Source organism: Heptranchias perlo, chromosome 20, assembly GCF_035084215.1.
Source record: "Heptranchias perlo isolate sHepPer1 chromosome 20, sHepPer1.hap1, whole genome shotgun sequence".
In the NCBI taxonomy this organism is placed as follows: Eukaryota; Metazoa; Chordata; class Chondrichthyes; order Hexanchiformes; family Hexanchidae; genus Heptranchias; species Heptranchias perlo.
This window is the reverse complement of record NC_090344.1, coordinates 12708308-12733381: the sequence shown is the minus strand read 5'-3', so window position 1 is coordinate 12733381 and position 25074 is coordinate 12708308. Positions and strand designations below refer to the sequence as shown.

General features: G+C 41.4%; 1 protein-coding gene and 1 long non-coding RNA gene across 2 annotated transcripts in view; both read right to left on the bottom strand.

Moving 5' to 3' along the window:
* The window catches only part of LOC137335922 (deleted in malignant brain tumors 1 protein-like), a 36063-nt gene extending 30313 nt beyond the window's left edge, over positions 1-5750 (bottom strand). Inside the window, 1 exon segment of the mRNA XM_068001437.1 lies at positions 5705-5750. Within this exon segment, the coding sequence (XP_067857538.1) occupies positions 5705-5750 (46 nt within the window).
* Positions 5751-8214: 2464 nt separating this feature from the next.
* LOC137335628 (uncharacterized) lies at positions 8215-24745 on the bottom strand. Its single transcript, XR_010966462.1, has 3 exons — positions 24363-24745; positions 8969-9001; positions 8215-8271 (listed from the first exon to the last, which is right to left on the bottom strand). It is a non-coding gene; the product is annotated as an uncharacterized lncRNA (long non-coding RNA).
* Between the last annotated feature and the right edge of the window lie 329 nt (positions 24746-25074).

Here is a 25074-nt window from a genome sequence, read left to right as displayed (position 1 = left end):
ACATTCCTCTTGAAGCCTATCACTATCCTCCTCACTGTTTACTATCCTTCCAAGTTTTGTGTCTTCTGCAAATTTTGAAATTGTGCCCTGTACACCCAAGTCCAAGTCAATAATATATATCAAGAAAATCAGTGGCCCCAGCATTGACTCGTGGGAAACACCGCTGTACACCTCCCTCCAGTCGAAAAAACAACAGTTCACCACTACCCTCTGTTTCTGCTCCCTTAGTCAATTATGCACCCATGTTGCCATTACCCCCTTTATTCTATGGGCCGCAATCTTAATGATAAGCCTACAGTGCGGCACTTTATCAAACACCTTTTGAAAGTCCATATACACAACATCAACTGCATTGCCTTCATCTACCCTTTCTGTTACCTCATCAAAAAACTCTATCAGGTTAGCTAAACACGAATTGCCTTTAACAAATCCGTACTGGTTTTCCCTAATCAATCCACCCTCATCCAAGTGATTGTTAATTCTCTACCGGATTATCGTTGGGAAAATTTTCCCCACCACTGAGGTTAAACTGACTGGCCTATAGTTGCTGGGTTTATCCTTACATCATTTTTTGAACAAGGGTGTAACATTTGCAGTTCTCCAGTCCGGCACCACCCCTGTATCTACGGATGTTTGGAAGATTATGGCCAGTACCTCTGCACTTACTTCCCTCAACAGCCTAGGATGCATCCCATTCGGACCGGGTGACTTATCTACTTGAATTACAGCAAGTCTTTCTAGTACATCTTCTTTATCAATTTTTGGCCCATCCAGTATCTCAACGATATCTTCCTTTACTGAGACTCTGACAGCATCTTCTTCCTTGGTAAAGACAGATGCAAAGTACTTATTTAGTACCTCCTCCATCCCCTCTGCCTCCATGAGTAGATGTCCTTTATGGCCTCCAGTCGGCCCAACCCCTCGTCTTACGACCCGTTTACTTTTTACATGCCTGTAAAGAATTTTGGATTCCCTTTTATGTTGACCACCAGTGAACAAGAAGTACAATGAAAGCCCAGTCAACAGGAGGTACAATATAAGATCAGTTAACAGGAGGTACACTGAAAGCCCAGTCAACAGGAGGTACAATGAAAGCCCAGTCAACAGGAGTTACAATGAAAGCCCAGTCAACAGGAAGTACAGTGAAAGCCCAGTAAACAGGATATACAAAGAAAGCCCATTAAAAAGGAAATACAATGAAAATGCAGTGAAATGGTCGCACAATGAAAGCCCAGTCAACAGGAGGTACATTGTAAGGTTAGTAAGCAGGAGGTACAATGAAAGCCCAGTCAACAAGAGGTACAATGAAAGCCCAGTAAACAGGAGGTACATTGAAAGCACAGTAAACAGGAGGTATAATGAAAGCCGAGTCAACAGGAGGTACAATGAAAGCCCAGTAAACAGGAGGCAACATGAAAGCCCAGTAAACAGGAGGTGAAGTGAAAGCCCAGTCAACAGGAGGTACAATGAAAGCCCAGTAAACAAGTGGCAACATTAAAGCCTAGTAAACAGGTGGTGCAATGAAAACCCAGTCAGCAGGAGGTACAATGAAAACCCAGTAAACAGGAGTTATAAAAAAAGCCGAGTAAACAGCAAATACAATGAAAGCCCAGTAAACAAGAGGCAAAATTAAAGCCGAGTAAACAGGAGGGACAACGAAAGCCCAGTCAGCAGGAGGGACAATGAAAACCCAGTAAACAGGAGGTACTGTGAAAGCGCAGTCAACAGGTGTTACAATGAAAGCCCAGTAAATCGGATATACAAATAAAGCCCATTAAACAGGAAATACAATGAAAGCACAGTGAACAGAAAAAACAATGAAAACCCAGTCATCAGGAGGTACAATGAAAGCACAGTCAACCGGAGATACAATGAAAGCTCACTAAACAGGTGGTACAATGAAAGCTCTGTAAACAGGGGATACAATGAAAGCCCAGTAAGCAGGAGGTACAGTAGACGCCCAGTAAACAGGAGGCACAATGAAAGCCCAGTCAACAGGAGGTACAGTGAAAGACCAGTCAACAATAGGTACAATGAAAGTGCAGTGAAATGGCGGTACAATGAAAGCCCAGAAAACAGGGGGTACCCGTGATATGATCCTTCTGCACTATGTGGGAAGTCATGGACACTACCAGTGTCCCTGGCGACCATGTGTGCAGGAAGAGTGTCCAGCTGCAGCTACTGACCAACCGCATTTCGGAGCTGGAGCTGCGGGTGGATTCACTGTGGAGCATACGCGATGCTGAGACTATCGTGGATAGCACGTTCAGTGAGGTGGTCACACCGCAGGTAAAGATTACGCAGGCAGAAAGGAAATGGGTGACCGCCAGGCAAAGTAAAAGGACTCGGCAGGTAGAGCAGGAGTCCGCTGGGGCCATCTCCCTCTCAAACAGATATTCTGCTTTGGATACTGTTGGGGGAGATGGCTTATCATGGGAAAGCAGCAAGAGCCAAGTTCGGGGCACCACGGATGGCTCTGCTGCACAGGAGGGGAGGAAGAAGAGTGGCAGGGCTATAGTGATAGGGGATTCAATTGTAAGGGGAACAGATAGGCGTTTCTGCGGCCGCAAACGTGACTCCAGGATGGTATGTTGCCTCCCTGGTGCTAGGGTCCAGGATGTCACAGAGCGACTGCAGGGCATTCTGGAGGGATAGGGTGAACAGCCAGTAGTCGTGGTCCATATTGGTACCAACGACATAGGTAAAAAAAACGGATGAGGTCCTGCAAGGTGAATTTAAGGAGTTAGGAGATAAATTAAAAAGCAGGACTTCAAAGGTAGTGATCGAGGGATTGCTACCAGTGCCACGTGCTACTGAATATATGAACAGGAGAATACACAGGATGAATGCGTGGCTGCAGGGATGGTGTGGGAAGGAGGGATTTAGATTCCTGGGACATTGGGACCAGTTCTGGGGAAGGTGCGACCTGTACAAGCGGGACGGGTTACACCCGAGCAGGACCGGGAGCAATGTCCTCGCGGGGGTGTTTGCTCGTGCTTTTGGGGAAGGTTTAAACTAGAGTGGCAGGGGCGTTGGTACTTGAGCGACGAGTCAGAAGGGAATAAAGTTGAGAGCAGCGAGAGAGGGGAAGACCCAGGGGAAATTTAGAATACAAATAGTACAAACAGTTGTTCAAGAACAAGTGAAAGGGAAAAGCGTAGAGCAGCGGAAAGAAAGTGTACTTTAGGCACGACAGATAAAATAAAAACTAGAAGGCGTAAGGCGATTAACCCAGCATCAAAGCTGAAGGTCAGGCTAGGGTGTGTGGCCCAACAAAGAACTCTATATACAAATACACGGAGTATAAGGAATAAATTAAATGAACGACAAGTTCTAATTCAAATTGGAGGGTATGACATGATAGCTATTACTGAGACATGGCTGCAGGATGGTCAGGATTGGAAACTAAATATACCGGGTTATAAGGTCTACAGGAGAGATAGGGAAAATGGAAGAGGGGGAGGAGTAGCCTTAATGTTTAGAGATGAAATCACTTCAATGATAAAGGAGGATATAACGAGAGGTAATCAGCCAACAAATACCTTATGGGTTGAATTTAGAAATAGGAAAGGATCTAAGACTATAGTGGAAGTTGTATATAGGAGCCCTGGCAGCAGCTCTGAAGTGATGGATTGTATAAATGCAGAGATTAGACAAGCGTGCAAGAAAGGCATTGTGGTCTTAATGGGGGACTTTAACCTTCACATAGATTTGGAAAAGCAGACTAGTAACTGTCAGAAAGGTAGTGAATTTCTTGAGTGTGTCCGGGATAGATTTCTACAGCATTATGTCCTGGAGGCAACAAGGGAGCAAGCCACACCAGATTTAGTAATGACTAATGAACCAGATTTAGTTAACGGCTTAACTGTGCGTGAACATCTAACCAATAGTGATCATAACATGATCGAGTTCAATGTAGTGTTTGAAAGGGAAAAAAGTGAATCAGCTGCTAAGATTCTAAACTTTGGCAAGGCCGACTTCAATGGGATGAGACAGACTCTGTCCACAGTAAACTGGGCAAATCTGTTAATGGGTAAAACGACTGATGATCAGTAAGCCCAGTAAACAGGATGCACAATGAAAGTCCAGTAAACAGGAGGTGCCATGAAAGCCCAGGAAACGGGAGTTATAATGAAAGCCCAGTCAACAGGAGGTACAATGAAATCCCAGTAAACAGGAGAAACAATGAAAGGTCAGTAAACAGGAGGTACAGTGAAAGCCCAGTAAACAGGAGGTACAATTGAAGCCCAGAGAACAGGAGGTACAATTAAAGTCCAGTCAACAGGAAGTACAATGAAAGCCCAGTTAACAGGAGGGACAATGAAAGCCCAGTAAACAGGAGGTGCCATCAAAGCCCAGTAAACAGGAGGTGCCATGAAAGCCCAGTCAACATGAGCTACCATGAAAGCCCAGTCAAAAGGAGGTATAATTAAAGGTCAGTAAACAGGAGGTACAATGAAAGCGCAGTAAACAGGAAATACAAAGTAAGCCCAGTAAACAGGAAATACAATGAAAGCCCATTAAACAGGAGGTAAAAAGAAAGCCCAGTAAACAGGTGGTATAATATAAGCCCAGTAAACAGGAGGTACAGTGCGAGACCACTCCGAAGCAGGGGAAGCGAGTGCCTCATCCTTGTCTGCTCTATGAAAATGCACGACTCTCATTTCACGGATCAAGCCATTTTTATAGCACATTGGAGGAAATGGAACATTCTGTCTCTCAGGCCCATTGCACTGACCTATCTGAAATGTCCTGTCAAAGTTATAGGATTGATAAATAACAACTGACTTCTGATTGGATGTGTCAGCCAATGTGAGTGGTGAATTATGGCGGGCATTCATGCAAAATTCTGTCTTTTCACCCAAAAGGTGAAGAAATTTAATACCAACACTGTTTAGAACTCTACTTTTATCGAACTGTGAATGTTTGCAATCTGTCACTACCTACCTAGAGGTACCCATACTATTTGTAACCAGTTTGGTTGCACAATATTCGATGTTGAGAGGTGGGAGACAACAGCTTCAGTCCCTATTTCTTCTTCTTTATTAAATTAACAGATTTGAGACTTGGGACATCTGACAGCTGTTTATTAATTAATGGCAGAACACTGAGTAGTACATGCAAGTAATGTGTCTATGTACCCACACTTAGGTGATCCATCGGGGTGGTCCGAACTGACTGCTCATCAGGCAGTTTGCAGTCTTGAGCACAACTTACTCTAACGTACAGTCATATTTATACATCTGGATGGTTAATTTCTAAGTAACGTCACTTGCTTTGCACCTATTGACTGTAAGACTTTTATCATGTGATCGTTGTGTGTCATATCCAACGGCATTAGTAAATGGCAACGTTGCGCCACATACACTTCATCCTGGCTGGAATGTAGGTGACTCCAGCTGGAATGTGAATGGCTCCATCTCTTATCACTGGGGATAAGATAATCTTGCACGGCTGTTACCGTACACCCTTTTCTCAGCATATTTGCAATATAAAACCAGACATGCTGTCTTCAAATTAAGTCACATTTCTTCACAAAGATCCTTTTCATGAATTCTGTCATTCTTCTTAAATTGCCTTAGACTGACACATCTTAAATGCTTAGCTTTGGCCCAAACTAAACTATGTTAGACTCCATCACACAGAATAAATTCACAATACACAGATACCAGTACTAACTTCTGTATTGTTACGGTATTGTTACCCACGTCCCACTCGATGTTCTGAGCCTTCTGGCGAATCATGCCCATGCCCCCTGTGATTTCTACACTTCCTCCTTCACTATATCCCTTTACACTAACTATCCGTGATGGTCTTTAAATTTGCCAAGCTGTTAACATATTATATTGAACATTATCCTACACCAAGTTATCGGAGTTTGTACCTGAACAGATTACTCCAACATCTCGCTTGTGTCCACAGCCAGGCGGACCAATAACAGACACTGACCCTTCTCCAAAGTGAGCATCAAGCGGCGCTGCTATCCCGGAGCCACAGCCCAGCTCTTCACAAACAGCTTCGGCATTCCATAAGTCCCAGAACCGACCACCACAAACTGTCCGCCAGGTTCCACTCCAGTTAATCTCCAATCTCCCCGCACAGGAACTGCCTCCATTCACAAGTCTTGGCTTGGAACTTCCTGGGGATTATACAGTGAGTATTTTGAGGCTTTATATTAAAATGTGTTGAGAGTTTGAGGGGAAGTGTTCATGTTATCAATTTCTATCTTATAGCCGTGTATCATGTGATCTTTTTTAAACAGAGAGTGCCGTCTATTTTGAAATTGTTATCAGGACATTGCAAAATTTAATTCAGGGGCCACAGCATAATCGGCACTGAGACGGCCAAAAGTTTAGGGAATCAATACTAAAATATTTCTGTCACAAACGAGAAGATCTGCATCATTATTGTGGGCAGGTTAGGCGTTTAACTCACTCACACTGAGGGATCTTTCAGAATATCGATTAGTGAGAGGATTCAAACTGAATTGTGAGCTATGAGGCAATCAGATTCGGAAAAATTCAAGAGAAAGATGGATAAAGACCTAGAGAAAAATGGACAGAGAGTTATGAGATATCCAGATCCATCATGGTGGTCTTTCCAGTCCTGTGTGTCCCCGTGTACTTAATTGTAGGGAGAGTTGTTCTAAAATAGTCTGTCGAGAACATTAATAGTTTATTCACAGACAATTCGAGAACTAGGGGGCATAATCTTAGAATAAGGGGCTGCTCTTTCAAAACTGAGATGAGGAGAAACTTCTAAACTCAGTGGGTAGTAGGTTTGTGGAATTTGCTGCCCCAGGAAGCTATGGAAGCTACATCATTAAATGCATTTAAAACAGAAATAGACAGTTTCCTAGAAGTAAAGGGAACCAGGGTTTACGGGAGCGGGCAGGAAATTGGACATGAAGCTGAGTTCGGATCGGTCAAGGCTCTGTGGGTGGCGGAGCGGGCCCGGGGCTGAGTGGCCGGGTCCTGCGCCCACTTCTTGTGTTCTTTAGATTTGAGGTTAGGATCAGATCAGCCATGGTCTTATTGAATGGCGGAGCAGACTCGAGGGGCCGATTGGCTCTACTCCTGCTCCTATTTTTTATGTTCTTATGTTCTAAATCACAAAATACTGTACCGGCATTTTTCAGGGACGGTTATTTTGCGCTCAGCAAGATCCCACAACTTGCAAGGGGGAAAAATTGCCAATTCATCTGCCTTGATGGGAGCAGGCCCAAAACGAGGGGCCACGATTCCAGGAGAACTCCCCATTCATGTTCAAGTAGATCCGCGGGAGTGTGTCTATTTATTAGAACAGTTTTCCTGGCTTTTTTACCTCTTTGTCTGAGATTCTGTCTTTTTTATTGGCTTTTTTAATATTCATTAAAATATCAAAAAAATAGGAAATGCAGGACGCTGAGGGACCTTACTGTGCAGTTTCCATCAGTGCTGCCCACAGTAACTGCGGACCCATTGCACAGCCTCCCCCCGAGGCTGAGAAACCTCCCTCCCAGTCTCAGCTTCAGAGTCAGAGTCAGAGTAAAATCACACATCTCACATCAGGCGATGAGTGCAGGGGCACAGCCGGGCTCACGGCACATGCCCGGTAGCGACTGGTGGGTTCAGAATGGAGAGTTGGATTGAGATTGGGACATTTCCAGCGGTTCGGCTCATTCACCGCGGCTCTGGGTCAAATCTCAATGGGAACTTGCTCTGTCTGCTTTGTAAATGTCCCGAGTATCAGGTATTTACTGCTCCCAGTGGGGGGTGTTTATTAAATATAATAATAGTGATATTATAACACAAACAATGATCCTAATATTAACAATACAAGATTAATAATAATCTGAGAATACCAGAATTATCATCTCACTTTCCGGGTACGGACAATCCCGGATTATTTTAGTCTCGCTTTTCCCGGAAACCGTCAGACCCGGCGGGAGATGAGAGACAGAAGGAAGATTTTTACCTGAGCAGATGACGCCGGCATCATAGGAGTGTGACCAGGGATAGTGATCCCATTGACGGGAAACACAGTCCCGCAGAGCGGCCTCGGTCCCGCGGCACTGAACATCATTCGTCACAACGGGTCCGGACCCTTCCCCAAAGTGAGCCCCGCCCGGTGCGGACAGCGCGGCCCCGCAGCCCAGCTCCCGACACACGACAGCGGCGTCCCGCAGGTCCCAGAAATAATGATGCACAGTTCCCCACTGTCCTTTGTAGTGAATCTCCACTCTCCCAGCGCACGGACTGCCCCCATTCACCAGTCGCAGCTTCACAGTCTCTGTAAAATATCAGAAATAACATCAAGCGGTTAGATTGTATTAAACCCCCAGTCTCCCAGCGCAAGGACTGTCCCCATTCACCAGTCCCACAGTCTGTAAAATATCAGAAATAACATCAAGCGGTTACAGTGGATTAAACCCCCAGTCTCCCAGCGCACGGACTGTCCCAATTCACCAGTCCCACAGTGTGTATAATATCAGAAATAACATCAAGCGGTTACAGTGTATTAAACCCCCAGTCACCGGGAGATTACCAGCTCCATCGCGGCTCCCACGGGTGCGAATGGGCGATCGGCTCAGAATGTATTTCAGTCTGAAGTGGTCAACAGCGCAGCTTCAATGATCAGCTGTCACTGATGCTCAGAACTGATTGGCCAAGTATAATAAGAGCCCAGCTCCAGTAAGGATTGAAAGATATTTTGCCCCCGGAGCCAATCGAGAAAGAGGCGGCGCTGGATGGTCATGTGATCGTCATGGGATCGGTTGCATCGAAACGACAGCGCAGAAACAGGCCATTCGGCCCAACGGGTCTATGCCGGTGTTCAAGTTCCACAAGAGCCTCCTCCCTCCCTACTTTATCTCACCCTATCAGCATATCCTTCTATTCCTTCCTCCCTCATCTGCTTATCAAGCTTCCCCTTAAAATGCATCTATTCTATTTGCCTCAACAGAGAATCTGAAATAAAGGGCGATTACCTGGCCGGTCAGCCTGAATGTTCCCGGGTCTGCCTGAAATGAGACATTGAGAATTAGAGTTCGCTCGGGCAAGAAATGAATGAAAATATCGGAAACAAAAGTTAAAATACAACAAACTGTGAGTAAATATTCCCATCACTTTGTGTAAGAAATGATACCGGGGTCTGTGATTTCATCTGTTCTTCATTCCTTATAAAACGGCAAATTGAGTCTCTACAACATTCTAACATTTGTAACGTGCTTACAATGTATCCAGAAAATTAATATACACACACGCACATACACTCACAGACACACATACACAAAGGCACACACACACACACACACACACACACACACCTATAACCACACAGATATACTCACACGGACAAATACACGAAGACACACACACACAGACTCTTACACGAAAACCCAGACACATACACACCCACATAAATACATAAATATATATATACCCCCAGCACTGACAGCTGGGTGCACTATTTCTGACCCATCTTCAAACTGAACAAGACCCATTAACCCGACTCCTTTCTTTGGTGTCTGACACCCAATGGTCTCTCCATTCTGCTCTGTCTCCTCCTGTACCATACGCCTATTTTAAATTCCTTGTTGAAATCCACATACAATGTATGTGCTCCACTTTCATTGTCTAGATAACATGTACAATTAGTGATATCTTCTAAAGCCTCCGTTAAATTAATTAAATATATCTGCCTTTAATAACCCACTTGTGGACACTTCGATTATTTCAGGTACCTCTTAATGTTCACCGATTTCAACTCGAATTATCGTAGCGGGAGGGGATAGGGTCAGAAATATTGCGCGTTATTTTACACTGTACAATAATTTCTCTGGTCGATGTGTAACACATGGAGAATAATTCCGCTCACCATTATGTGTTCCGAGGACTTACATTATTCTCCGGATGAGGCAACGTGGGATCTGCCCATTTATTACCCGTGTGTACTTGCCCTGAGAAGGCGGTGGTGATGGGCCCGCTCCTTGTGGTGACGGTGCTCTGACAATTTATTACCGGTGTGTAGATGCCCTGAGAAGGTGATGGTGATGGGCCCGCTCCTTGTGGGGACGGTGCTCTGACCATTTATTACCGGTGTGTAGATGCCCTGAGAAGGTGATGGTGATAGGCACGCTCCTTGTGGTGTCATGGGATCACAGAAATATAGGAACAGGAGTACGCCATTTAGCCCCTCAAGCTTGTTCCGCCATTCAATGAGACCATGGCTGATCTGTGACCTAACTCCACATACTCGCCTTAGCCCCATATCCCTTAATACCTTTGGTTAAGAAACATCTATCAATTTCAGATTTAAAGTTCACAATTGAGCTAGCATCAATTGCCGATTTTTCAAGAGAGTTATCATAGAATCATAGAAGTTTACAACATGGAAACAGGCCCTTCGGCCCAATATGTCCATGTCGCCCAGTTTATACAACTAAGCTAGTCCCAATTGCCTGCACTTGGCCCATATCCCTCTATACCCATCTTACCCATGTAACTGTCCAAAAGCTTTTTAAAAGACCAAATTGTACCCGCCTCTACTAATGCCTCTGGTAGCTCGTTCCAGACACTCACCACCCTTTGAGTGAAAAAATTGCACCTCTGGACCCTTATGTATCTCTCCCCTCTCACCTTAAATCTATGCCCCCTCGTTACAGACTCCCCTACTTTTGGGAAAAGATTTTGACTATCTACCTTATCTATGCCCCTCATTATTTTATTGACTTCTATAAGATCACCCCTAAACCTCCTACTCTCCAGGGAAAAAAAGTCTCAGTTTATCCAACCTCTCCCTATAAGTCAAACCATCAAGTCCCGGTAGCATCCTAGTAAATCATTTCTGCACTCTTTCTAGTTTAATAATATCCTTTCTCCTCCTTTGTGTCTGTAAGTGTTTCCTAACTTGACTGCTGAAAGCATTGGCTCTATTTTTTAGGCTATGTGCCCTCGGCCTAGAATCCCCAACCAGCGGAAATAGTTTCTCTCTATCGACCTTATCAGTTTACCTTAATATCTTGAAAAATTTGATCAAATCACCCCTTAATCTTCTGAATTCTAGAAAATACAACCCTAGTTTGTGTAATTTCTCCTAGTAATTTAACCATTATAGTCCAGGTAGCATTCCAGTAAATCTACACTGCACTCTCTCCAAGGCCAATATATCCTTCCAAAGGTGCAGTGCCCAAAGCTTTATACAGCTGGAGCATAACTTCTACCCTTGTATTCTAGTCCTCCAGATATAAAGGCCAGCATTCTATTATCCTTTTATGACAATGCTCTGACTATTTATTACCCATGTGTAGGTGTCCTGAGAAGGTGGCAGTGATGGGCCGCACTTTGGCACGTTGGAGTGCTCACAGAGATGGCGCTCTCACGTGATGTTAAGTAGCGAATTCCAGGATTTTGATCCAATGTTCATGAAGGAAGGAACGGAAAAATACTTTGAAATAAAGAGTATTCAATTGTACTAAAGGAAGTGGCCCTGGAAATAATGAATGCATTGGTGGTCATCTTCCAAAATTCTATAGACTCTGTAACAGTTCCTACAGATTGGAGGGTGGCAAATGTAACCCCACTATTTAAAAAAAGAAGGGAGAGAAAAAATAGGGAATTACAGACCAGTTAGCCTAACATCAGTAGTGGGGAAAATGCTAGAGTCGATTATAAAGGATATGATAACAGAACACTTGGAAGGCATTAACGCGATTGGACAAAGTCAGCATGGGTTTATGAAAGGGAAATCATGTTTAACAAATCTACTGGAGTTTTTTGAGGAGGAAACTAGTAGAACAGATAGGGGAGAACCAGTGGATGTGGTGCATTTGGATTTTCAGAAGGCTTTTGATAAGGTCCCAAATAAGACGTTAGTGTGCAAAATTAAAGCACATGGGATTGAGGGGGGGGCGAATATACTGGCATGGATTGAGAATTGGTTGACAGACAGGAAACAGAGAGTAGGAATAAACGGGTCTTTTTCCGGATGGCAGGCAGTGACTAGTGGGGTACCGCAGGGATCAGTGCTTTGGCCCCAGCTATTCAGAATATGTATCAATGATTTCTATGAGGGAACGGAATGTAACATTTCCAAGTTTGCAGACGACACAAAGCTGGGGTGGAATGTGGGCTGTGAGGAGGATGCAAAGGGGCTCCAATGTGATTCAGACAAGTTGGGTGAGTGGGCAAGAACATGGCTGTTGCAGTACGACGTGGATAAATGTGAGGTTATCCACTTTGTTTGTAAAAACAGAAAGGCAGATTATTATCTGAATGGTGATAGATTGGGAAAAGGGGAGGTGCAACGAGACCTGGGTGTCCTTGTACACCAGTCGCTGAAAGCGAGCATTCAGGTGCAACAAGCAGTGAGGAAGGCGAATGGTATGTTGGCGTTCATTGCAAGAGGATTTGAGTACAGGAACAGGAATGTGTTACTGCAGTTGTACAGGGCCTTGGTGAGACCACATCTGGAGTATTGTGTGCAGTTTTGGTCTCCTTATCTGAGGAAGGATGTCATTGCCATGGAGGGAGTGCAACGAAGGTTTACCAGACTGATTCCTGGGATGGCAGGACTGACGTATGAGTAAAGATTGGGTCGATTAGGCCTCTTTTCTTTAGAGTTTAGAAGAATGAGAGGTGATCTCATCGAAACATATAAAGTTCTAACAGGACTAGACAGACTAGATGCAGGGACGATATTCCCGATGGCTGGGGAGTCCAGAACCAGGGGTAACAGTCTCAGGATACGGGGAATGCCATTTAGAACCGAGATGAGGAGAAATTTCTTCACTCAGAGGGTGGTGAACCTGTGGAATTCTCTACCACAGAAGGCGGTGGAGGCCAAGTCATTAGATATATTCAAGAAGGAGATAGATATATTTCTTAATGCTAAAGGGATTAAGGGATATGGGGAAAAAGTGGGAACAGGGTCCTGAGTTGGACGATCAGCCATAATCATTTTGAATGGCGGAGCAGGCTGAAGGGCCGAATGGCCTAATCTTGCTCCTATTGTCTATGTTTCTATGTGTGATGAATTTCGATGCCTTTTAGTTTGATCCATATTCTTCCACGTGGATCTTTTCAAGTTCTAATTGGGGGTTCTATGACTCATTGAATTCATATCTTCGTCAAACAAAACAACATTTTAAAAAAGAGTTGATCAGGTTGTATCTCGCCTCTTAACTCTGTGCGGGCTGTTCGTTATTAAATTCCTGCTTTATGGGTTCTCTTGTAACCTGCCCTCTCCGATTTGTCCCATCATTTTACCAGGTAATGATGTTCAGTTCATGGTCCTATCGTTGACTGGTTAAGCTTTGCTGTTCTTTGAAATGTAGGCAGTATATTGACCTCCTCCCAATCCCCCTGATGATATTGTGTTGCACAGATTTTCTGGTCACTTTCTATTGTCTCGGTTATGTATTATAGTCTCAAGATAAGTGGTAAGCCATTTAGGACCGAGATGAGGAAAAAATTCTTAAGAACATAAGAACATAAGAAATAGGAGCAGGAGTAGGCCAATCGACCCCTCGAGCCTGCTCCGCCATTCAATAAGATCATGGCTGATCTGATCCTAACCTCAAATCTAAATTCATGTCCAATTTCCTGCCCGCTCCCCGTAACCCCTAATTCCCTTTACTTCTGGGAAACTATCTATTTCTGTTTTAAATTTATTTAATGATGTAGCTCAGGGGGTTGTGAATCGTTGGAATTCTCTACTCCAGTGGGCTGTGAATGCTCAGTCATTGAGTACATTCAAGACTGAGATCGATGGATATTTGGGCACTACAGGGATCAAGGGATATGGGGATAGGACAGGAAAGTGGGGTTGAGGTCGAAGATCAGCCATGATCTTACTGAATGGTGGAGCCGGCTCGAGGGGCCATACGGCCCAGTCCTGCTCCTATTTCTTATGTTCTTATGACAGTGTGACATCGATTCCTGTCCTCAGCTTGCTTGCCGAGAATTATTGAATGATAGCCAGTTTCCCAAACATAATCTCACTGGTGTCTTTCTGCCCCGTTTCTGTAATGTAGACTGTGCACGACCTGATTCCACCCCAGTAGTGCCTCACAGTCCTTACCAACTCCCCCTGATAATAGTCAGTGTCACACAAATTACCCTTTTCTTGTTACGCATTGACAGACGAGAGGGAATAATCTTTCACTATCCCCACCCCTGCCTCAGCTGAACCACTGCTCAAACCCTCATCAATGCCGTTGTTACCTCCAGACTGGACTATTCCAATGTTCTCCGAGCCAGCTTCCCATCTTCCACGCTCCATAAACTTGAGCTCATCCAAACTTCTGCTGCCCTGATCCTAACTCGCACCAAGACCGTTCTCCCATCACCACTGTGCTCGCCGATCTACATTCGCTCCTGATCCGGGAATGCCTCGATTTTAAAATTCTCATCATTGTTTTCAAATCCCTTCTTGGCTTTGCCCCTCCCTATCTCTGTAACCTCCTCCATCCCTAAAATCCTCTGAGATCTCGGTGCTCCTCCAATTCTTGCCTCTTGCGCATCCCCGATTTTAATCGCTCCACCATTGGCGGCCGTGCCTTCACTTTCCCAGACATTAAGCACTAGAATTCCCTCCCTAAACCTCCCCACCTCTCTAACTCTCTGTCCTCCTTTAAGGCACTCCTTAAAACCTACCTCTTTCACCAAGCGTTTGGTCACCTGTCTTACTAAATCCTTATGCGGCTTGGTGTGAAATTTTGTTTGTAACGCTCCTGTGAAGCACCTTGGGACGTTTTACTAGGTTAAAGGCGCTATATAAATGCAAATAGTTGCTGGTGCTCTTTACTCTCTTAAAAAAGTTCAGCGCCTCAATACTTCTCATGTTAAAGTGATTCAAGAGGAATTCCCACCACCACCTTCACAGGGCAGCTCGGGATCGACAGCAAATGAACCCAGAACACCATCACGACAGGAATTGGAGTCCAAGAAGAACGCCCGTCACCACCTTCGCAGGACAGATGGACAATAAACCGGGCAGTGATGCTCACACCCCAAGAATCAATAAAAGCAATCTACAGCAAAAGCATGCATTTATATAGCGCCTTTAACATCGTAAAATGACACAAGGCGCTTCACAAGAGTGTAATCAAACAAAATCTGACCCCGAGCGACATAAGGAGATATTAGGACAGGTGACCAAAAGCTTGTTCAATGAGGTAGGTTTTCAGGAGCGCCTTAAAGGAGGAGAGAGAGGTGGGGAGGTTGAGGGAGGGAATTCTAGAGCTTGAGGTCCAGGTAACTGAAGGCACAGCCGCCAATGGTGGAGTGATTAAAATCAGGGGATGCGCAAGAGGCAAGAATTGGAGGACAACCAAGTCCGTCCATTGGTCGATGGGCCGAATGGCCTCCTACTGTGCGGTACCTACTGAGATCCTATGATCTAAGATACATCGGATAAATGTTCAGTCTTTTCCTTTTCTCAGGCGGTACTATTTCCCATTCATCTACACAACTCTCGTAACCTGCTGATTCCTCCAATATCTCCTGTATCCTTCCTCACAGTTTCCAATCCGCTCTCATTTTCTTTTTAAATAAATGTTGAATCTAATTCTCTGTAAACCCATGTCCAAATCATTGATCATTCTCCACTCTCTGTAAACTTCAGCTGATCCAAAACTCTGCTGCTGATATCTTATCTCTCACCAAGTCCCGCTCACCCTTCACTCCTGCCCTCACTGACCTACACTGACTCGCGGTTCCCCAACGCTTCAAATTTCAATGGTCACACAAAACCCCACTAATGTTCTCCTGATGTTTAGAGCAATGAGCTTGGCGCGAAATTGTCCAGTTAATTGTAATCGTTATACTTCAGTTAGTTTGCACTTGTATCACAACAAACAGTAAAATACAATTATTAATATAATTAAAAAGAAACTGTAAGGACATGAATTAAAAGGGCAGAAGTTGGGGATATTCTGGTTCGGGAATTTAACTTCCTGAATGAGATACAAAGCTGAATGTCCTTGACTGCTGAAGTGTTCCCCAACTGGGAAGTGTCCTTGACACTTCAGCAGTCAAGGGCATTCAGCCACCGATCTTCGGATAAGCGTTCTCCAAGGCGGCCTTCGAGACACACGACAACGCAAAATCGTCGAGCAGAAATTGATAGCCAAGTTCCGCACCCATGAGGACGGCCTCAACCGGGATCTTGGGTTCATATCACGCTGCACGTAACCCCACCAGCAGAAAAAAAAAAGTTATCTGTTTTTAATGCAACTGGTGATTCTCTCTCTTTCTCTTCCTTTAGGATGTTTCTCTCTCCCTCTATGTCTTTGGTTCTAGCCGTTTGTATATTCAGTAGTCTTGTATCTAATGTCTCTCTGTCTGAACACTATTCAATTCCTTTGATTGCCTTGATAACAGGCAGTTGGAAAGATTATCTGTAATCATCAGGCATTGTTCTCTGACTATACATGCGGTAACTTTCAAGGAATCCCACACTCACCTGACGAAGGAGAAAGCCTCCGAAAGCTTGTGATTTTCAAATAAAACTGTTGGACTATAACCTGGTGTTGTAAGATTCCTTACATTTGTCCACCCCAGTCCATCACCGGCATCTCCACATCGAAGTTAAAACATTAATTGTACCTGCTTCCAGTAATGGAACGTGATGTTAACACGTCGCGATCCACCAATTATTAGCAGTATTATTATTACTAAAACATTTCACTTTACTTCAAATGTAAGATTACCGCCGAGAGATATCCGCTTTTAGTGAAGTAACTGTTAAGGCGTTGGGTTAAGATGCCTCAGTCTGAGTAGAACAGGTTAAAAATTCCATTAAAACACCGGACAGAGGGAGGTCACACCGAATAATCCAGACTCTTTGGTCAACAGCGCAAACAGTAATTTCCAAGACAATAACTCGAAACCGGATGTAATCCCTGAATAAACGATACCACGCTTAGAAAATAACCAAACATGCAGCGAATATTTAAAAGACCGGGGAAAAATTGCTCTGGTCGCTTTCTGTCGAAGATGAATATACCAATGAGTTTAGAATTTGTTACACAAAGGAACCAGAGTACAGAACATGTGGAAGGAGATTGAGAAACAGGTCCCGATATCTCATTAAACACTACATGATACTGTATAAAAAGTATGAGGCATGTGGAAGGAGCTTGAGAAACATTAATTGCTTCATCATAAGTATATGAAATAGAAAATCAATTTTAATAGGTCATAAATATTAATATTATCATTAACTGAAGAAAAATACTCACATAGCAAAGCTCCTAGAGATTCAGGAAGTTTCAGTGATTTAGAGAGTGTACTTAATAATATTAATATAAATAATTATTAATTGAAACAATATTGGTTCAACGTCTAATTAATATTTAATCAAACAATATATATAGTCCTTATCCAACAGTGTAATGTTGAACAAAACGTTTAAAATATGTTTATTTCAATTCTCTGTATTACACGCGGGTCAGACAGCGCTTCGACTGAGAAATATCGGGACAGAAATGTCTGTGTGGGATCAGTCGGCAGTGGGTGCAGCTTTGACTGGTATTCTACACTCAGTGAGTTAACTTACACCCCAGACTCCGATACTCTCTATTCTAACAGTAACCGCGCTCCACTTCTGAAAGGCTCAGTTTAAATAGCCCGATTAGAATTACAAGTCCAGTCTGCTCTGTCTGTAGAAGAGCCGCAGGAGGCAAAATGAAACAAACTGCCTTCGGATTTGTGATCGATTTCGGTTTTAAATCTAAGTTTGACACAAATGTTCTCCGGTAATTTAAACTAGGTGTTCATCAGATCTAAAATATTCTCAACATGTTCTCTGACACCGACAGAAATGGAGGGCTGTTTTCCATTTGAAGCAGAAGGAACATAAAAATCAAACAAATATGTGCATTGAACAAAAATTCTACAAATCAATTGATACGTCTTAATTTACACAGCACACGATCGCATTCAAAGACAAATTTGAATAAAATATGCGCGCTTTTTATAAATTGGTTTATAAATTGATTTTCAATGACAAATATTGAATAAAATAATTTACATAAGTTGTTTTTTATGAGCACAAGATTTGTGAAAATGATTCAGGGAGTAAAATAAATGTCATGTTTTTCTCTGTTTTATGCTTTGCAATCAACGCCCTTTAAATCAGTTTTATAAAATGAAGTTAGATTTAACCTAATACTTAAAGTAAACGCACAATCTATCTGGTAACAGTGTGAGAACGTTTCCCTGTCTGCAAACCAGCATTGCCTATTGGTTGAGATGAATAAACATAGAGATCACGAAATATTACTTACAGGAAGACACTGTACATCCAAATGCCTCAAACAAAAAGCTTAATTTCATATAAAAGCTTTATAAATTTGAAGATACTCGCTAACCAAACAAGAATACACATACAGCAAATACTTGGAGATTATGACCTATCAATAATATTATTTTTCGGAGTGTATATTATAATAATTATACTAATAATTAATACTAATTGAATCAGTATTGGTACCATCTCTAGTTCACATTTAATTATACAATATTTATAAACCTTGTCCAACTCCAATGTTGAAAAAACTATTTAAAATATGTTTATTTCAATTTTCTGTATCACACCCGGGTCAGACAGCGCTTCTACCGAGAAATATCGGGGACAGAAATGTCTGTGTGGGATCAGTCGGCAGTCGGTGCAGCTTTGACTGGTGTTCTACACTCAGTGAGTTAACTTACACCCCAGACTCCGATACTCTCTATTCTAACAGTGACCGCGCTCTACTTCTAACAGGCTCAGTTTAAATAGTCCAATTAGAATTTCAACTCTCGTCTGCTCTGTCTGTAAAAGGGCCTTACGAGACAAAATGAAACAAACTGCCGCAGTATTGTGATGGGTTTCAGTTTTCAATCTAAGTTTGACACAAATGTCCTCCGGTCATTTAAACTCGGTGTTAATCACATCTAAAATATCCTCAACATGATCACTGTAACCGACAGAAATGAAGGATTGTTGTCTATTTGAAACAGATGGAACATAAAATCAGACAACCAACAACGTGCATTGAACAAAAAATGTACAATTTCATTTACACTATTTAATTTACACATCACACGATCACATTCAAAGACAATTTGGAACAAAATAAGCACGCGTTTTATAAATTGGCTTTCACGAGCCTTAGATTTATGAAAATAATTCAGGGAGTAAAGTACATTTCACGTTTTTCTCTGTTTTATGCTTTGCAATCAAAGCTCTTTAAATCACCAACAGAAACAGTATTTTAGTATTCAATTAGATTTATAAAATAAAATGAGATTTACCCTAATACTTAAAGTAAACGCACAATCTCTCTGATAACAGTGCGAGAACGTTTCCCTCTCTGTAAACTAGTATTTCTTACTGATAGAGATTAATAAATATAACCGAACACACACTGGAAACAGCGAGAAACTGAACTAAGTCATCGACTGACAAACTTAACAAAAATATCGAGCATGTGGCAGGTGATTGAGAAACAAGTCCTGATGTCTCATGAAACTCTGCAGGACACTGTATAAAAAGGATGGGGCATGTGGAAGGAGATCAGGAAACATTAATTACAAGACACTGTCCATCCAAATTCACAAACAGCAAGAAATATTTGATCTAAAAAGGTTCTAATTTTGAAGATAATCGCTAACTAAACAAAAATACTCACACAGCAAATGCCCCGGAGGTTTAGCAACTTTCAGTTATGTTATTTGCTGGAGCGTGTACTTTCTAATAATTATACTAATAATTAATATTAATTGAAACAGAATTGGTTCTATCTCTAGTTAATATTTAATTGTACTATCTCTATGGACCTTGTCCAACACTCTAATGTTGAACAAACTATATAAAATAATTTTAGTTCAATTCTCTGTATCACACGGGGGTCAGACAGCGCTTCTACTGAGAAATACCGGGGACAGAAATGTCTGTGTGGGATCAGTCGGCAGTCGATGCAGCTTTGACTGGTGTTCGACACTCAGTAAGTTAACTTACACCCCAGACTCCGATACTCTTTATTCTAACAGTGACCGCTAACATGCTCAGTTTAAATAGTCGGATTAGAATTTCAACTCCAGTCTGTTCCGTCTGTGCAAGAGTTGCAGGGGTCAAAATGAAACAAACTGCCGCGTTATTTTTATTCAATTTCGGTTTTAAATCTAAGTTTGATATAAATGCCCTCAGGCAATTTAATCTCGTTTTTAATCAGATCTAAAATAATCTCAATATGTTCACTGACACCGACAGAAATGGAGGATTGTTGTCTATTTGCAGCAGATGGAACACAAAATCAGACAACCAACAATGTGCAGTGAACAAAACTTGTACAAATTAATTTATATTTTTAATTTACACATCACATGATCACATTCAGAGAAAAATTAGAATAAAATATACACGCTTTTTAGAAATTGGTAGATAATTTGATTTTCAATGGCAAATATTGAATTAAATATTTTCTCTAAATTGGTTTTTATGAGCACAAGATTTGTGAAAAGGATTAAGGGAGTGAAATAAATGTCATGTTTTTTCTCTATTTTATGCTTTGCAATCAACGGCCTTCAAATCACCTACAAAAATAGTATTTTAGCATCCAATAAGTTTTGTAAAATGAAATTAGATTTACCTTAATACTTAAAGTAAACGCATAATCTATCTGATAACAGTGCAACAACGTTTCCCTGTCTGTAAACCAGCATTTCTTATTGATAGAGATGAATAATTATACAGATCAAGAAACATTACTTACAAGAAGACACCGTACATCCAAATGCATCAAATAAAAAGCTTAACTTCACATAATAGGTTTATAATTTTGAAGATAATCACTGGCTAAACAAGAATAGTCACACATCATTTACTTGGAGGCTTAGGACCTGTCAATAAGAGTATTCTTCGGAGTGTACATTACAAAAATTGTAGTAATAATTAATACTAATTGAAACCATATTGGTTCCATCTCTAGTTAATATTGAATTATAAAATATTTATAGTCCTTGTCCAACATTCTAATGCTGAACAAATGAGTCAAAATATGTTTCTTTCAATGTTCTGTATCACACGGGGGTCAGACAGCGCTTCTACTGAGAAATATCGGGGTCAGAAATGTCAGTGTGGGATCAGTCGGCAGTAGGTGCAGCTTTGACTGGTGTTCGACACTCAGTGAGTTAACTTACTCCCCAGACTCCGATACTTTCTATTCTAACAGTGACCCCGCTCTACTTCGAACATAATTGAAACCATATTGGTTCCATCTCTAGTTAATATTGAATTATAAAATATTTATAGTCCTTGTCCAACATTCTAATGCTGAACAAATGAGTCAAAATATGTTTATTTCAATGTTCTGTATCACACGGGGGTCAGACAGCACTTCTACTGAGAAATATCGGGGTCAGAAATGTCTGTGTGGGATCAGTCGGCAGTAGGTGCAGCTTTGACTGGTGTTCGACACTCAGTGAGTTAACTTACTCCCCAGACTCCGATACTTTCTATTCTAACAGTGACCCCGCTCTACTTCGAACAGGCTCAGTTTAAATAGTCCGACTAGAATTTCAACTCCAGTCTGCTCCGTCTGTAAGGGAGCCGCAGTGGACAAATTAAAACAAACTGCAACCGTTTTTGTGATCGATTTCGGTTTTTAAATCTCGGTTTGACACAATTGTCCTCCGGCAATTTAAACTAGGTGTTAATCAGATCTAAAATATGCTAAACATGTTCACTGACACCACTGGAAATGGAGGATTGATGTATATTTGAAGCTGATGGAACATAAAATCAGACAAACTAAAATCTGTATTGAACACAAATTATACAAGTTAAATTATACTTTTTAATTTACGCATCACACGATCGCATTCAAAGACAAACTGGAATGAAATATGCACTCGTTTTATAAATTGGTTTTCATGAGCATGAGATTTGTGAAAATGATTCTGGGAACAAATTACATTTCATGTCTTTCTCTGTTTTATGCGTTGCAATCAACCCTATTTAAAACACCTACAGAAAGATTATTTTTGTATTCAATCAGTTTTATAACATGAAATGAGATTTAAATACTTAAAGTTAACGCACCAACTATCTGATAACAGTGCGAGAACGTTTCCCTGTCTGTAAAGCAACATTTCTTATTGGTGGAGATTAATGAATATAACAGAACACGCACTGGAAACAGCGAGAAACTGAACTAAATCATCGACGACAAACTTAACAAAAGTATCGAGCATGTGGCAGGTGATTGAGAAACAAGTCCCGATGTCTCATTAAGCTCTACAGGACACTGTATAAAAAGGATGGGGCATGTGGAAGGAGATCAAGAAACATGAATTACAAGACACTCTGCATCCAAGTTTTCAAAAAGAAAGAATTATTTGACATAAAAAGGTTCTAATTTTGAAGATAATCGCTAACTAAACAAAAATACTCACACAGCAAATGCGCTGGAGATTCAGAAACTTTGTTATTATTTTCTGGAGCGTGTACATTATAATAATTACACTAATAATTAATATTAATTGAAACAGTATTGGTTCCATTTCTAGTTAATAGTTAATGATACAATATTTATAGACCTTGTCCAACAATCTAATGTTGAACAAACTGTTTAACGTAATTTTAGTTTAATTCTCTGTATCACACGGGGGTCAGACAGCGCTTCGACTGAGAAATATCAGGGACAGAAATGTCTGTGTGGATCAGTCGGCAGTAGGTGCAGCTTTGACTGGTGTTCGACACTCAGTGAGTTAACTTACACCCCAGACTGTGATACTCTCTATTCCAACAGTAACCCCGCTCTACTTCTAACAGGCTCAGTTTAAATAGTCCGATTAGAATTTCAACTCCAGACTGCTCTGTCTCGAAAGAGCCGCAGGGGACAAAATGAAACAAACTGCCGCGGTATTTTTTTATTCAATTTCGGTTTTAAATCTAAGTTTGACGCAAATGCCCTCCGGTAATTTAAACTAGTTGTTAATCAGATCTAAAACATGCTAAACACTATCACAGACACCGACAGAAATGAAGGATTGTTTTCTATATGAAGCAGATGGAGCGTAAAATTAGACAAACAACCAAAAATGTGCATTGAACAAAAATGTACAATTTAAATTCTACTTTACAATGTTCACATTACACGATCGCATTCAATGACAAATATTGAATAAAATATGCACCTTTTCTATAAATTATTTTTTATGAGCACAAGATTTGTGAAAATGATTCAAGGAGTAAAATAAATGTCATTTTTTTCTCTGTTCTATGCTTTGTAATCAACGCTCTTTAAATCGCCGCCATAAATAATATTTTAGTATTAAATCAGTTTTATGAAATGAAATTAGATTTACCCTGATACTTAAAGTAAACGCATAACCTGTCTCATAACAGTGCGAGAAAATTTCACTGTCTGTAAAACAGCATTTCTTATTGATAGAGATTAATAAATATAATCAAACACAGACTGGATCGAGTGAGAAACCGAACGCAGTTACAGACCGATAAACTCAGCAAAATAACGTGCAGTTGGAAGGAGACTGAGAAATCAGTCCCGATATCTCATTGCACTCTACAGGACACTGTGTATAAAGTATGGAGCATGTGGAAGGAGATTATAAAACATTAATTACGACATGACACTCTACATAGCACTGTATGAAATGGAAAGCTTAATTTAATATAAAAGTAAGAATTTTGAAGATATCAATAACTAAACAAAAATTCAGATACTGCAAATTCACCGGAGATTTAGGATCTTCAGTAACATCATTTTTGGAGACAGTACTTAATAATAATTATATTAACGATTAATACTAACTTAAACAATATTGGTTCCACCTCCACTTAATATTTAATAACACAATATTTATAGTCGTTGTCCAGCAATCCAATGCTGAACAAACTAGTCACAATATTTTAGATCAATTCTCTGTATCTCACGCGGGTCAGACAGCGCTTCTTCAAGAAATATTAGGGACAGAAATGTCTGTGTGGGATCAGTCGGCAGTAGGTGCAGCTTTGACTGGTGTTCTACACTCAGTGAGTTAACTTACACCCCAGACTCCGATACTCTCTATTCTAACAGTGACCGCGCTCTACTTCTAACAGGCTCAGTTTAAATAGTCCGATTAGAATTTCAACTGCAGTCTGCTCTGTCTGTGCAAGAGCCGCAGGTAGCAGGCAATTGATAAACAAGCCCCGATTTGTCATTAAACTCTACACGACACTATTACAATTCAAGAAAACAACATTTCCTTTCCTCATCACCTCAATGTGTTCTGTAGTAAAGATCAATTATTATATTAATGAGGAAGATATTTTAATAATAATCACCGTATCAATAGATAACGGAATACTTTCCATAATCAATAACTCACAGTTCAGAACCTCTAATAGAAATAGGGTCAGGAAGGGCCTCAGCATCGTTCCGGGAGCCGCTTACACCGATGGGACCTGAACATTAACCGAACTGTTAACAGATACCGAGCGGTAACTCCAGCACCACCTGACTGATCTGGGAGTTAATTCGTTCACAACAATTTGTACAGAAACCAATGTTTCCTTCCAATTAACCAATAGATTTTAGTCAGGTGTGAAGCGTGAATTGCAGTCCGGTAAAATTCCCCAATGAGAAGTAAGCTGCCTATTTTTTAATACAATCAGCCCAGGTTCCACCCACCGCCTTCTCCTGAGAGACCAATGGCCTGTGTGAGTATGAAAAGGAAACCAGTCACAGATCGGGCATTGTGATAATGCAAAATAACGGAATAACCGGGTGGGGGGTGGTGGAAACTGATGGAAAACCGAGGAAGGAGTTTTCTTGGACTCAAATCAAATTCATTGATCATCATTTCACCGATCATCATTTCACCGATCATCATTTCATTTATCACCATTTCACTGATTATCATTTCACCGATCATCATTTCACTGATTATCATTTCACTGATTATCATTTCACCGATCATCATTTCACCGATCATCATTTCATTTATCACCTTTTCACCGCTCATCATTTCATCAATCATCTTTTCACCAAAATTCATTTCGCCGATCATCATTTCACCGATCATCATTTCACCGATCATC